Below are 15898 nucleotides of genomic sequence, written 5' to 3' on the forward strand. Positions count from 1 at the left end.
TGCAAGTACCACACTTTGTTGATCACTGTAACTTTATAGTCAGTTTTGAAATTGGAAACTTCAAATTTTCGTTTTTCTTTTTCAAGATTGTTTTGGCTATTCTGGGTCTTTTGCATTTCCATGTGAATTTTAGGATCAGCTTATCTATTTCTAGGATTTTGATAAGAATAATGTTGATTCCATAGGTCAGTTTGGAGAGTATTGCCATCTTAACAATATTAAGTCTTTTAATCCCTGAACACAGGATGTCTTTTCATTTATTTAGGTCTTTCATTTCTATTAACAATATTTTATAGTTTCAGTGTAAAAGTCTCATGCTTGTTTTTTCTCTTAAATTTATTCAAAGTACATTGTTCTTTTGATGCTATTATAAATTGTTTCCTTAATTTAATTTTTGGATTACCTATTGTAGTGTATAGAAATGTAATTGCTTTTTTGTATATTGATTTTTGTGTGTGTGCTGCAACCTTGCTAAACTGGCTTATTTGCTCTAATGGTATTTTGGGTGGATTCCTTAAGATTTTTATATACGATGTCATGCTGTCTGTGAACAGAAGTAGTTTTACTTCTTCCTTTCCAATTTGGAGGCCTTTACTTTTTCTTACCTAGTTGTCCTGACTAGAACCTCCAATATAATGATCTTAGGAGGAAAGCATTCAGTCTTTCACCATTAAGTATGATACTAGCTGTGGGTTTTTTCATTGATACTCTTTATCAGATTGGGAAAGTTCTGTACCTAGTTTATGAGTGTTTTTAATCATGGAGTGGTGTTGGATTTTGCCAGATGCTCTTTCTGTGTCTATTGACATTATCTTGTGTGTAGTTTTTTGTTCATTATTCTATTAATATGGTATATTACAAGAATTGATGACTTTTGTACTTTGAATCATCCTTGCATTCCTGGATAGATCCCACTTGGTCATAGTATGTGGTACTTATTTTATATGGCAGGATTTGGTTTTCTAGTATTTTATTGAAGATTTTTCCATCTGTATTTGCAAGAGATACTAGGTCTCTAGTTTTCTTATGTTGTCTTTGGTTTTGGTATCAGCATAATACCAGTCGCATAGAATGAGTTGAGAAGTGTTCCCTCTTCTTTGTTTTTAAAAGAGTTTGTGAAACATTGGTGTTAATTCTTCTTTAAATGGTAGGTGGAATTCATCAGTGAAGCCATCTGAGACTGGGCTTTTCTTTGCAGGAATTTTTTTTTTTCTGTTAGTCCCGTCTCTTTATTTGTTAAAAATAGGTCTATTCAAGTTTTCTATTTTTGCTTGAGTTACCTTAAGTAGTTCATATTTTTCTAGGAATTCATCCATTTTATCTAAGTTGTCTAATTAGTTGGCTTATAATTATGCATCATATCCCCTTATAATCCTTTTTATTTTTGTAAGAGTAACAATAATGTTTCCCCTTTCATTTCTGATTTTAACCCTTTGAGTCTTCTTTTTTTCTTGATCAGCCTAGCTAAGTTTGCCAATTTTGTTATCTTTTCAAAGAACCAATTTTGTTTAGTTGATTTTTTTTGTTACTTTTCTGTCCTGTATTTCATTTATTTCCACTTGTTGCCTTTTGATTTTAATATTTAGTTCATTTATAGTTAATGTAATTACTCATGAAGTAAGAGTTACACCTGCCATTTTGCTATTTGTTTTCCATGTGTCTTTTTGTCTCTTGTTTTTCTATTCCTTCATTACTACTTTTTTTGTGTGTTATTTCTAGTATGCCATTTTAATTCCATTATTGTTTCTTTATCTTTTTTTAGTGGCTTTCCTGGGGATTATAATTAACAATTTAAAATAATATAGTTTGAATTAATGGCAATTTTAATTTCAAATAGTACACAAAAACTTTACTTTGGTACAGACCTATTCCTTCTCTACTCCTTTGTGGTATTATCGTCATGTAAATTACAACTTAATGCATTATAAGCTCACCAACAGTTTCATAATTGTTGCTTTGTGTCTTTTAAATAAGATAGAAGAAAATAGTGACATACAAAAATATACTACTTTTCATATTTATATATGTAGTTAGATCTATTACTGCTTTTTACTTCTGTAGGTGGATTTGAGTTACTGTCATGTGTCTATTTAAGCCTGAAGGACTCTCTTAGTATAGGTTAAGTGTTTCTTGTCCACAATGCTTGGGACTAGAAGCGTTTCAGATTTCAGATTTTTTTTCAGATTTTGGAAAATTTGCATTATACTTACCATTTGAGTATCCCAAATCCAAAATGCTCCACTGAGCATTTTCCTTGAATATTATGTCAGCACTTGAAAAGTTTTAGATTTTGGAGCATTTCAGATTCCGATTTTTGAATTAAAGGTGTTCAATCTGGGCTGAGTGCGGTGGCTCATGCCTGTAATCCCACAACTTTGGGAGGTTGAGGCTGGCAGATCACGAGGTCAGGAGTTTGAGACCATCCTAACACAGTGAAACCCCATCTCTACTAAAAATACAAAAACTTAGCCGGGCGTGGTGACATGCACCTGTGGTCCCAGCTACTTGGGAGGCTGAGGCAGGAGAATCGCTTGAACCCGGGAGGCGGAGGTTGCAGTGATTCGAAGTCACGCCACTGCACTCCAGCCTGGGCAACAGAGCGAGACTCTGTCTCAAAAAAAAATGTTCAGTCTGTGTTTCTGGTAGGGCAGGTGATATGATTTGGCTGCGTCCTCACCCAAATCTCATCTCGAATTGTAGCTCCCGTAATTACCACATGTTGTAGGAGGGACCTGGTGGGAAATAATTGAATCATGCGGGTGGTTTTCCCCATATTGTTCTCATGGTAGTGAATAAGTCTCACAAGATCTGATGGTTTTATAAGGGGAAACATGTTTCACTTGACTCTCATTCTTTCTTGCCTGCCTCCATATAAGACATGCCTTTTGCCTTCTGCCATGATTGTGAGGCCTTCCCAGCCATGTGGAACTGTGAGTCCGTTAAACCTCTTTTTCTTTATAAATGAACTAGTCTCAGATATGTCTTTATCAGCAGTGTGAAAACAGACTAATACAGCAGGTCTCTGCCAACAACAGATTCTTTCAGATTTTATCTCCATTTTTGAAGGATGGGTTTGCTGGATATAGAATACTTGGTTGACGGTCTTTCTTTCAGCACTTTGAAATATCATCCCACTGCCTCTGGCCTCCATGGTTTTTATGAAAAGTTAGCTGCTAATCTTATTGAGGACCCTTTATATGTGATGAATCACTTTTCTCTTCCTGCTGTCATCATCCTTTGCCATGATTCCTTTGGCTTTGTCTTTAGACACTTTGAATATGATACTCCTAGGTTTAGATCTCTTTGAGTTTATCCTACATGGAATTTGTTGAGTTTCCTGGATGTGCAAAATAGTGTTTTCATTAAATGTAGGAAGTTTTCAGGTATTGATTCTTCAGATATTATTTCTGTTTGTCTCCTTTTTCCTCTGGGACTTCTATAATGTATGTATTGGTATATTTGATGGTATCCCACTAATTTCTGAGACTGTGTTCCTTTGTCCTCATTCCTTTTTTGTTCCATTTCTCAGACTGGATAATTTTAATAGACCTAGCTTTCAGTTTGCTGATTCTTCTGCTATTTCATGTCTGCTGAGGAGCCCTTCTAATGATTTTTTTATTTTAGTTATTGTACTTTGCTAATTGGTTCTTTTTAATAATTCCTATCTCTATTGATATTCTCTTTGTCATGCTTCCTTTAATTCTTTAGGCAAGATTTCCTTTAGTTCTCCAAATATGTATAACTGCTAAATATAAAAAGTCTTCATCTAATAAATGCAATATCTGGGTGTCCTCAGGGACAGTTTTACCAACTGCTTTTTCCTCTCTCTGTTAGGACCGTACTTTTCCATTTCTTGGTGTATCTTGTAATTTTACATTTAGAACTGGGCATTTTAAGTATTATAATGTAGCAAATCTGGAAATCACATATTTTCCCTCTTCAGGGTTTGTTGTTGCTTCTGTTTATTATTATCACTGCTACTGCTGCTTCCCTTTGTTTACTTTCCTGAACTACTTGTCTTTGTCATGTGTGACCACTGAAGTCTATGTTCAGTAAGTTTTGTCGTTAGCTAATGATTGGATTAGCTGGTGACTGCATTAAATGCCTAGTACCAGTAATTTTCATTTCTCTGCCTTTGCCTCATCTCATGGCTGTGTGTGAGTGGGTATTGAAGAAATGTGTTTAACCCTCCAGCAGGTAGTTTTCAGCTCTTCCTTAGCTTTTCCTTCTTGCCAGTGCAGAACCTCAAAGTCAGCCAGAGGTAAGGGATTAAGGTTTTCTCATGTCTTTCTTGGCCCTGTGCACTGTCCTACACATGTGCATGGCCTTCTGCAATCTCAGGAATATGTTGGAGGTTTTTAGAGCCCCCTGTGCACATTTCATTTCCTAATTTTTCCTTTTAAGTTCTTTTGTTGACCTCTTGTTAACCTCTACTGGTATCACTGCCTCAAGCAGCTACAATGTAAAATAATTCTTGCCAATTGCTTTCAGCAGACACTTTGGTGATAGTGCTGTTCACAGTATGAGCTCTGAGTATGAGGTTTAAAAAGAATGACAAATCCTGCGCATGGAGCTTTTTGGGGGAGCTGGTAGTCAGGTCAAATAGTAAGACTTCTCTGAGGATGGGGTTTTTGGGGTAGCTTTAGACTACTTCTTCCCCTTCAGTGGCTGCTAGGCTGCTATTTTTCACAGCTTCTATAGTTACAAGGCTGTTGGTTTTTAAGGCTACCATGAAGCTAGGGAGATGGGGTTGGGAATCAGTCAGGTTAACAGGCGTCATCATTCTTATAGAGATTTAGCCAGTTTTCTTCAAATAAATGCTCCTCAGATGACATCAAGCACTTGGTTAATTTCCAGAATTCTGCAAAGGCTGATTTTGACAATTTTTGCCAGTGTTCTCATTGCTTTTATGGAGGGAGAGGTTTTTCCAAGATCTTTACTCAGCTATTCTAGGAAAGCTTCCCATTCCTATTTGTTTTTCCTTAGTTATTTGTAAGACCACCTAACTGCACAGCTCCAGTCCTAGTTACATACAAGCCTAGCCTGTCTGAATGGCTTCTCCTAGAGGGAGCAGCATGCAATGTTACTTGGAGGTTTTTTTTTGGTATTAATTTGTAGGAGTCGTTTAAATACTCTGACAAATAATCCTGTCATTTTTATGTCTGCAAAACTTTTACCAATTTGTGGCTTATATTTTTCTCCCTTTAATGTTATTTTTTAATGACATTCTTTTAAAATATCTTGAATGTATCAATATTTTTCTTTGTGGTTTATGCTTTTGGGTTTCTTGTTTATACATCTCCTTACTCTGAGGTTATCTACATTTTTTTTCTAGTAAGTTGGTACGTTGGCATTCTCATTTTCTACCTGGAATTGATGTATATAGAATATGATTACGGGTTCAATTTTATGTTTGTTCATATGGATATCCTGTTGTACCAGATCCGTTTTATTGAAATGTCAGTTCTCATTTTACTAATTTGCTTGGCCAGCTCTGGTATAAATCAGTTTTTATATAGGCAAGAGGTCTGTTTCTGACCTCTTTATTTTCTTCTGTTGGTCAGTTTTTCTTAACCCCTCCCATAATGCCTTTGTCTTCAGAAGTATTTTGACTATTCTGAGCCTTTGCTTTTCCACTGAATTTATAGCTTAAATGGGAGATAACTAATATCTTTAAATATTGATTATTACAAATTGTGAATATGATAGTGTAGGCCTTCTTTACTGCATTTCAGAAAAATTCTATTTTCTCCCTATAAATCCTAACATATTTTGAATTAGATTTATTCCTGAACACTTTATATTTTTTACACTATTGAAATGGTATTTTTTAAAAATTTTTTCCTAATGATTACAGGTGTATGGGGACATAATTCCTTTTTGTGTCCCTGAGTGTATTTTGCTATTGATTTTGCATCCAGCAAACTTTACTCAACTTATTTTTGGTTTGGTTTGTTTTTTAAGACAGAGTCTCACTCTGTCACCCAGGCTGGAGTGCAGTGGCATGATCTCAGTTCACTGCAACCTCAACCTCCTGGGTTCACGCAATTCTCCTGCCTCAGCCTCTTGAGTAGGTGGGATTACAGGCATGCACCACCATGCTCTACTAATTTTTGTATTTTTAGTAGAGACAGGGTTTCGCCATGTTGGCCAGGCTGGTCTTGAACTCATGACCTCAGGTGATTCACCCACCTCGGCCTCCCAAAGTGCTGGGATTACAGGCATGAGCCACTGCACCTGGCCTTTACTCAACTTATTAATTCTAATAATTTATCTTTAGGATCTATTAAGTCATCTATATAGATAATCATGTAATCTGTTAGTAATAACAGTTCTCTTTCTTCCTGGCCTATCCTTGTGGCCTGTTTTACTTGACCTACAACGCCGGCAGAGACCTCCAGCTGAACAGAAACAGTGATAGCAGAATCTTTTGCTTTATTCCTGACCTAAAGGAAATACTTTCAGCATTTTACCATTTAGTATGATTTTTAATGAGTTTTATGTAACAAACCTTTATCAGGTTAATGAAGTTCACTTCTGTTTCTAGTTTTACAAGATCGGTGTAGTTTTGTTTCTTATTGTGAATAGATATTAGATTTTACCATGCTGCTTTAAATTGATTAAATTTTTTAAAATTAAGTTTTATTTCTCTCTTTTTAGCAAAGAAGTTTGTCGTCCTGATATCGGTGGCAAGATCATAATGTGTCCTCAGTGTGATAGGCTTTGTCCATTCTGGAAACTCAATATTACTTGCGAGTCCTCAAAGGTAATTTTTGCTATTCCCAATATTTACACCTAATGAAAGATTTTTTTTCTAATGCTGATTTAGATAAAACATAGTATTGTATCTTTTTTCCTCTGAGGAATTCAGATATTTTTCAACTAACCTTTCAAACATTCTGGACATTAATATACAATGCTTTATTCCTCTTTTACAAATAATAAAATTGTGATTTAAGACCTTAGATAAAATCTCATAGAGTGTCAGTGAGATAATAGTGGAATCTAAACTATTTGAGTATTTCAAGTAACCAAAGCAGAAATCTCAAACCCATTTTATCTTATACATACTTTTTAATAGATTCACTACAGGTTGAGTATTCATTATCTGAAATGCTTGAGATCCAAGGTATTTTGAATTTTGGATTTTGGAATATTTGCCTTAGACTTACGGGTTGAGCATCCCTAATCCAAAAATCCAAAATCTGAAATGCTGCCTTGAGCATTTCCTCTGAACATTATGTCAGTACTCAAAAAACTTTGGATTTGGGATACTCAACCTGTGTAAGTATTTTCCTTAATTCAAGTAAGTGGAAACCTGAAATCTGTACTTCTGTTTTCCCCCTTTCAACATGTGCCAAAACTATGCTTAGATTGTAAAGACCCTGATGGTCAGATTTAGACTGTCTGTGTAACTATGCATGAGAAGGGTTTCATATGTGATGAAAAAGGTATTTGTCTTAAAACATTGCCAGAAAACACATCTAGCTCTCCTTATACATGCAAATGGTCCTGAGCTTTATGACTTCTTAAAATTTGGGGAGTTTCGGACGAGCATGAAGAATGGAGGGAGCTTACTGAAAGCAGGCTGGAAACTCTGGACAGATAGAAAGATGGTCAGCTTACTTCAGAGCATTTTCCTTACAATCCTGACCCACGCTTTCCTCCGATGATCTTCTCTCTATCCCCTTGTTCCACCATGAGAGTTTAGGAATCACTAGTGTCCCTAGAACATTGTGGCCTACTCCATGTAAGTCAGATTTTAATGGAATGTATTGCTGTTATACTGATGCCACTTTCTATATCATACTTTGCATAGTTCTTATACTTACCACTTTTGACATATTCAACAACCCTATGAGATAGGCAGAACAGGTATTATCTCCATTTTTACAGCGTAAAATACTGGCGATCTGGGAGATCAAATAACCTGCCCAAAGTCACCCACCTAGTAACTGGCAAAGTCAGAAATTTATAAGAAATCTGCATTTCTCGTCATTACCATATTCTTTGCCAGCTGACATTGCAGGCACTTTACTCAGATCCAGCTCTGTTTGAGAAATTGTTTCACTACTTAGTTAAGCTGATTGCAGGGTGTTGTCAACAGATGGATTTTTACACTTAATTTAGAAATTAAGCCCCCTCTCCCAAACCAACACAAACTCTAGACTATAAATATCTGTTGTAGATCACATAGAGTAAAAGACTTGAAGCTAGTAAGAGGGAAGCTGCTTCCAGTGATGCTGACTCAGAGGCTAAAGGGAACTAGTTAGCTGTATCCTGAAGCACTGGCTTTAAGGCAGATGCCAACAGTAACACCAGAGGCAGATTGTCATCTACAAAGATGCAAGTGGAAGTTTCATTTTCCTTAAGAAGTTCTCTCCTTCACACTCCCCACACCCACCTCTTCTTCTTTCTTCTGCTCCACCTACCCTCCTTAAGCACATGACTTTCAAATATACCCCTGTGTGCATTTTTTTGTTTTGAAAAAATAAAAAATTGAATCTTTAATTCTATTCCAGTTTCCTGAAGAATCCCTTGAGTCTTGTTGGGATGATTTTCAAAAAGAAGGGAACATAAAAGAGTATGAGTAAGAGGACTAAATGGAAAAAAAAAAGTTTGAAAAAGAAAAAGCACTTTTTCTGGCTTTTCTGTTTGTGAATTATTTTTTCCTTCATACATTTATTTATGTATTCATTTATACATCTTTCTTTTGGAAAGTACTAATTTACAGATATGCTTACCTTTTAGCAAATTAAAAATAGAAATATGAAATTAGGAGACAATTATGCAAATAATAGGGATTCATACTGTTTCTGTGATTATTGAATAAGATTCTTAGCTTTCTAGCTGGCAGGATAAAAGGGAAGCATGGTAAGTTCTAATATTTTGTTCATAAAAACATATTTAGTTATAAAATTTTGACTTTGCTTCTTTCCAGGAAGAAAGCATAACAAATTGTCATTTTTTTCCCCTGAAATTCTAGTTGGTTTCTCTGCTTAAAATCATCATGCCTACATATGCAGCTCTTTGTTTTCTTTCCTGCTCTATGGGACTAAAGCAGTATGCTGATTCAAACCGCTCTTAACACAGCTGTCTTGCCCTCTCTATGCCATCCTGCCTAGCAAGCTAAGCTAGGCTTCTTACCAAGTAAGCTCCTTGCTTCCTTTTTCCCTTACTTCCTGCTTCCACATAGTTCATGGAACACAGAGCAAAGAAGTCAGCCATCTTATTCTTTCTCAAGGGTCCAGGATTCTCACACATGTGGCAAGAATACGAACTTCATCCAGGCCTAACTCCCCCTCATAAGAGTGCTAGGCCTGTCTGTCACCTTGAGCAAGGCAGCTGGAGTGATCTTGACATTGGCAGTACACTTGCTCTTTCGTAATGCTCCCATTTTACCCTCTAGTGCTGACAGATGTGTTTCCATTGACGTTTTCTCAAAAGAATAAAGCTAAGAATTCACAGGTGGGATTTTCTTTTTGGAGTAGGTGGGCAGAACCGTCAAGGCAAGTAGAGTGTTGTCAAATACTTAGAAGATTGCATTGATTCCTAAAATGGAAGTGGCATTGGACAGAATCTTCAATAATAGTATTACAACATGCAGAACTGTTTTTATGAGACCTTTCTTATAATTTTACAATAAAGGATAAGGCATAATATTAAAAGTTAATTTGGAGAAGACGGTTCCATAAGAGTCAAAAGTAAAAGATTTGAAATATGTGGTCTTATGGAATCCCTGGATAAGAGGAGTAGGTGGAAAGGATTGTTCCCCAGAGCAGGCATGCATTTATTCTGTCTTCCTTGAGGTGTTTTAGAAGAATAATTGGATGACAGACAATTTAGGATTATGCTTGCTTTCTCATCACAGTCAATGTGGATGATTGAGGGGGCCTTGAAAATCAGATGGATGAGAATGTTGCTATTCTTTTATGAAAATAACTAATGTTTTTACATAGATGAAGGTTTATCCACTTTACATGAGTATAAAGAGCAACCCAAAAAATCACCTAAAGCAAAGTAGACTTTTCTACTTCGAAGCAGCTTTGAATTTTCTTTTAACATTTGAAAAGGTTTTTTTTTTTTTTTTTACCTATAGCTTTTCTACCCAGTCCCTGTCCTTTTATATTATCTGTCATAAAGTAGATATGCTTGTCACTTTTTCCATTATCTTGATAGTATTTTTTTAGGAAATGTAAAAATGCTCACTAATGAAAAATTAGTAATGAATTAAAATATTTTCCAGGAACTCATAGAGGGAGATAGGCTGCTTATATACTAGCAAAGGGATAAAACTTCGAAGAACTAGTGAATAAAGCCTTATTTGGCCAGATATGTTATTTATCATTCATGATCATTGTATTTACTGTAATGTTGGCAAAAGCACCTGTGCATCCTTTATTCCAGTAGAAGCATCTGTCAGTGATGGTAGAAAAGCCATCATTGGGTTTAAGAAAACAGAGCTCTCCTGGAGGAGAGCCACTTCGAGATAAACCTCAGCTTTGTACATCTCTTAACAGGAAAAACAGGAATTCTGAAACTTACCCTCTGACCAGGGTGGGATGATGATAAAATCTAAAAGTTGCTTAGGGATCATTGTATTCGTAGAGCCATACTGCTTCCTCAAATCCATTATGACAGCTCATAAGAGGCTGTTATTCAAGCCCAATGGAGGCTTTAAACTCAGTGGAATTCTAGGAACTATACCTATTTCCTTATTGGGATATGCAAAGTTTCAGTGGAAAATACACTGGTTAATACAGCAAAGACTGTTTTTAAAAGAATCAAATTTTATCTATAAGTATGTAGTAGATACATTGAATGGTGTATGATCATAGATGATTGTTAAACTAGGCATCACCTTTGAAAAGAACTTCAAGACTGTAGAATAGACAAAGCATTTCATATTTACTGAATCCTAATAAGTGGAGGATATGACTCATTTATATGTCATCTATATTTTCCAGAAATTGTGCATCTTTGACAGTTTTGGAACCCTGGTCTTTGCAGTATTTATGGGAGTATGGGGTAAGTAAGTTTTTTTTTTTTTTAATGCACTCAATTTGATAGTATTATACAGCTTTATGTAGGCTATCAAAATAACCCACTTCTAGGATCTTGTGTTGCCCAGGCTTCAACTCCCCTAGAATTTCATTTATAACTGAGGACATTGTATCAGTTAGCTTTTACTATATTAAAATCTGCATCAAAATATAGTGGCTTAAAACAACAAACTTTATTTCTCATATTTATTATTTCTCATCATTCTCTGGGTCAGCTGAGAGGTTCTTCAGGCATGGATTGGCTCAGCTGACTCTCTAGTAAGCTGGCAGCTCCACTGGGGATAGATGATCTTGCAACTAGAAATCTGGTTTGGTCTGTGGGGCTCGGCTGGGAAGGCTTCTCTGCTCCACATGGTGTCTCATCTTCAAGTAGGCTAGCCCAGGATTCTTGGTTTCGGGGTTCCAAAGAGAAGAGAGGACAAGCTTCAGTGCATATGCATTTTTAAGCCTATTGTTGCATCAAGTTAGCTAATGTCCCATCAGCCAAAGTAAGTCATATGGCCAAACCAGCATCAATGTGGGGTGGTGGGAGTGTACTACCCAGTGGCTTGAATGTAGGAGGCATGATTTGTTGGAAGCCATTATTGCAACAGCCCCCACAGTGTGATACAACCTAACTTTTATGGGGGTGGAGGTCAGGAGGAAGCAGCAACACAGTGATTATGGGTGAGCTTTCTTCCTCATACACTTCTATGTGAGCGGATATTTAATGAGTATGTGCTACTCGTATAATAACAACAAACTCGACTTACTAACTAGAACAGATATAATTCTACAGGATCTAATTCCCATATGGGAACTTTAACACTGTATATTATTTACTTTGGGATAGAATCATTAATACAATGAGGCAATTATCATTTTCTTTAAATGCAACTTTAAATGTTTAATTGATCTGAATGTTCTAACATAGAAGAAAAATTTCCATTTTCAAAATTAGATGCATTTCCAATTTCATTATGTAAGTATGAGGAACAACAGAATTCAAGTTATAGGAAGGCAGAGGAAAAAACTGAACCAAGTTTCTTATTCTTTAAAGGACAACACGTCAACATATGTAACTCACAGAATCAGTTATTTACAGTGTCCTCAGCAGTATTTCTGTTTGGTAGTGATTGTGCCTATGAAGAGTTACCAAATGGATCACAGAACAGACAATCCAATTATTTTGCTCACTTTTTAGAGATATTTGTTGCCGCTCCACGGATAAAGTGCACTGTGAGGTGGCCAAACATCCCAGTTACATTGGCATTCAGCCATTTAGCATGTTTTGGCTGGAGACCAAACTCTGGCTAATATTTGACACATAGAAGAATAAAGATTGAATGTATGTATTAAGATCCTCTGTGCTCCTCCGTTGTAATACACCTTTCTCCGCCCCCTCCTTCCGTCCAGTAAGAGCTTAGGTGCTGAACACATGGGTCGGCATTTTAACTATTAACTGTACTCTCAGCATTGAATCATAATGTATAACATTCTAACACATCTACTAAACTGCATAAACTAATGGATGCTGATAGCCCCAATTAAAGAAGACATTTGAAATGAAGCAAAAAATGTTAATTTTGACACTAGAAAGACAAGCCTCAAATTTCCTAGCTAACCTTCCCTTCTCTGATCATTAACTACACCATGGTTATAGAACTGACTTACACATTAGCTGCTGATTTTATTTTATATGATTTTAGAATGCAGAAAGTATTTCAGCACTGCCTATAGCATCGTATGTATATTTTTAAGGATATGTATGATAAACTTTAAGTGCTTTGTGTGGCTTTCCTTGTTACTTCTGCTTTGAGAACTACTGCTGTAAACCACTTTACAGAAAGTCTGAAATTGCAGAACCAAACAGGCTACAGCCTTATGTGAAGTTATTCATATCACCACCATTATGTTCCTGCAGCATCTTTTTTGTGCCCAGATGCATATGGCACTTACTTTTCTGCTCCCTAGAAATTATGAAAGTTGAGAGTAGAAAACCTTTTGTAATCAATATAATATAAATCATATACTTAACTTAAAAATGTCCATCCTTTTAGGACAAGGCAGCCCACCTGCTCATACTGATTCATAGAGTCCTGAACACCAACCCATGGTTGAAGTAAAGGTTCTAAACACATCCTGCCCACTCCCTTCCTTGTTGCATCTTTCCTACTTACACCTGATTCTCCCTGGATCAGACTCTTGGCTGCATGACTGCAATGTTTAATTTTCACCTTGGGGGGTGACTTCTAAACTAGGCCTACTTATTTCCAGAAAACCACCAGTCATCTGGCTAAGGACCTGGGGAATCAGGAACCCTAACTAGCTGCACTTGGGGATCAGAAAACAGCTGCTGTGACTGTTACTTTCAGACCTGTGCTGCTTCTGCTGGGTCCACACCAGCAAAATAATGCAGCTCCTGCTACCACCACCCTGACTCCATTCAGCCCAGTTTCTGACTTAAGTGACATACAGATGCTTCTGACAGGCATTTAAAAAAATCAGATCTGGAACCCTAGCTGCAAGAGAGTTTCTAGCCCTTGAATTAGGAAGTTGGAATAAACGGCTGGGTGTGGTGGTTCACGCCTGCAATCCCAGCACTGTGGGAGGCTGAGGCAGGTGGATCACTGAGGTCAGGAGTTTGAGACCAGCCTCGCCAACATGGGGAAACCTCGCCTCTACTAAAATACAAAAATTAGCCAGGTGTGATGGTGCACACCTGTAATCCCAGCTGGAGACTGAGGCACAAGAATTGCTTGAATCCAGGAGGGAGCGTTTGCAGTGAGCCGAGATCACACTACTGCACTCCAGCCTGAGCAACAGAGTAAGACTCCATCTTAAAAAAAAAAAAAAAAAAGTTGCAATAAAGGCTGAGGAAGTTCATCTAACTTCTCTGCCTCTGTGGGTTACAAGGCCTAAATGGTTTCAAGGCCTGTTAAAACATCCTAGACCTTCAGCAGCAAACTCTTACAGCAACCAGAACATTCCTGTCTACCAGAGTGTGCCTTGTCCTTAGACAATGCAGGATATAACACCATAACACTTTACTGCTATGAAACCTTTGTATGTATATGGGCATCTTCTTCATCTGTTGCATATTTTGTTTAGATATAAAATATCCTGATTAAGAGGAAGAGCTGTTATTGATCCCCAAGTTCCAGACAACCTTTCTCTTTTCTTATTATATGTTGATGTAAGAGTTTTAACTGTGTCTAATCAGCTAGCACCTCTGGATTGCCAGAGAACAGAAGTGTGTTGCTCCCTGCTGGAGTGCTATCAGTTGTCTTATTGCAGGGGGAGAGAGCAAAAGATACGGAACAGAAATTCCTGTCTGTGATCATGCACTGTCACCCCAGGACCTGGTGCCCTCAATCTGGGACACACAGCATTGTGAGTCAGCACTGATGTGGCCCAGGAGTACTCTAAAACACTGGGTGACTACTAGGTTAGCAGTGCCTTCCATAGACCCTGCGGAATCTGTGGCTGAGTGAAATAAGGAACTAAAACACTCACCCGTTGCTGCAGCTCCCAGGGGTTTTCCTTCAAGGCTGAGGATTTGCTAACACCAGGCTATGTCTTGCTTGCATTGCAATCCTGTCATTTCCCAGGCAGAACTGCTTCCTATAGTTCAGAATTTCGTAAACAGAAGCATTTTACCCAATATGTTCAAATTCAGGGAGGAGGGAAGAGGACATCCACTGTTCTTCCCTTATAGCACCGACTAGAGTTGCTTATGTTGCTCTTTATGAGAAAAGTTAAGAATATTATCATGAATTATCTCCTGTTGATACTTTATAGATACTGAGATAGATACTAGATAGGTACTGAGTAAATGAGTGGCTATCACACTCCGATTTTAAAGATGAAGAAGATGACACTCAGGGAGATTAAGCCAATTACCTAAAGCCCCATAGACAGAAAGTGACAAGCAGAGAATAAGAGTTCTGCCAATAATTTGGCTATTATCAGTCTTTAGATTGATGACAAAATACAGTGTATATTAATGAAGTTGCAGCAAGCTTTGAGAAAGATGCAGAAATAATTTGGTTTTTACTGACATAATTGCATTATTTTGTTTGGTGCTGTGAAAAAAAATGAGAATGGGTTAGAAAATGTCAGTTTTGTCTCCTTGGTTCTACCTCATGTGACGCAGGTGCAGACCCTTCTTTCTATCGCAAAAATAAGAAATCACCAGTCTTCCAGCCTAATTTTAACAGGCTTATAAGTACCAGTTTTTCATTTATGCCTGTGTCAAAGTGCAACAAGATTTTAATGTGCTTAGTCACAACATCCTTTAAGAAATGGTTATGCTGTTAGAGTATGTTTGCAGTCTGTGAGGTAGAAGAGTACACGTGATAATTCCTTCAGCATGTTGACCCTGGACTCCTCCCCACAGTCAAGGTGCTAAAGCTTGATCTCACCAGTAAACTGTCAATGCTTCATGGTATATTCTCCGTCTGGGGTTACCCTGGCCTCTTGCTAGGTACAGGAATACCTCAGAGATACTGTGGGTAAGGTTCCAGGCCACCACAAGAAAGCGAATATCACAGTAAACGGAGCCCCACGAATTTTTGGTTTCTCAGTGCATATAAAAGTTATGGTTATACTATACTATAGTCTAGTGAGTGTGCATAGCATTGTCAAAAAATGTACATACCTTAATTAAAAAATACTTTATTACTACAAATGCTGCCAATCACCTGAGCCTTTGGAGAGTGTTCATCTTTTTGCTGGGAGAGGGTCTTGCCTCGGTGTTGATGGCTGCTGACTGGTTAGGTAGGAGGATGGTTGCTGAAGGTTTAGGTAGTTATGCACATTTCTTAAAATAAGACAACAATGAAGTTTGCCACATC

At 37.2% G+C, this 15898-nt stretch overlaps 1 protein-coding gene across 8 annotated transcripts in view; it reads left to right on the plus strand.

The window, feature by feature from the left end:
* ANO6 (anoctamin 6) overlaps positions 1 to 15898 on the plus strand; it is a 237352-nt gene that overhangs the window by 163950 nt on the left and 57504 nt on the right. For all 8 annotated transcript variants that reach the window (XM_055251354.2, XM_055251352.2, XM_055251351.2 and 5 more), the window contains 2 exons: positions 6661 to 6766; positions 10968 to 11028. In XM_055251354.2, coding sequence (XP_055107329.1) covers positions 6661 to 6766; positions 10968 to 11028 — 167 coding nt within the window. The remainder of the gene's footprint in view (positions 1 to 6660; positions 6767 to 10967; positions 11029 to 15898) is intronic.

Source organism: Symphalangus syndactylus, chromosome 17, assembly GCF_028878055.3.
Source record: "Symphalangus syndactylus isolate Jambi chromosome 17, NHGRI_mSymSyn1-v2.1_pri, whole genome shotgun sequence".
Lineage (NCBI taxonomy): Eukaryota > Metazoa > Chordata > Mammalia > Primates > Hylobatidae > Symphalangus > Symphalangus syndactylus.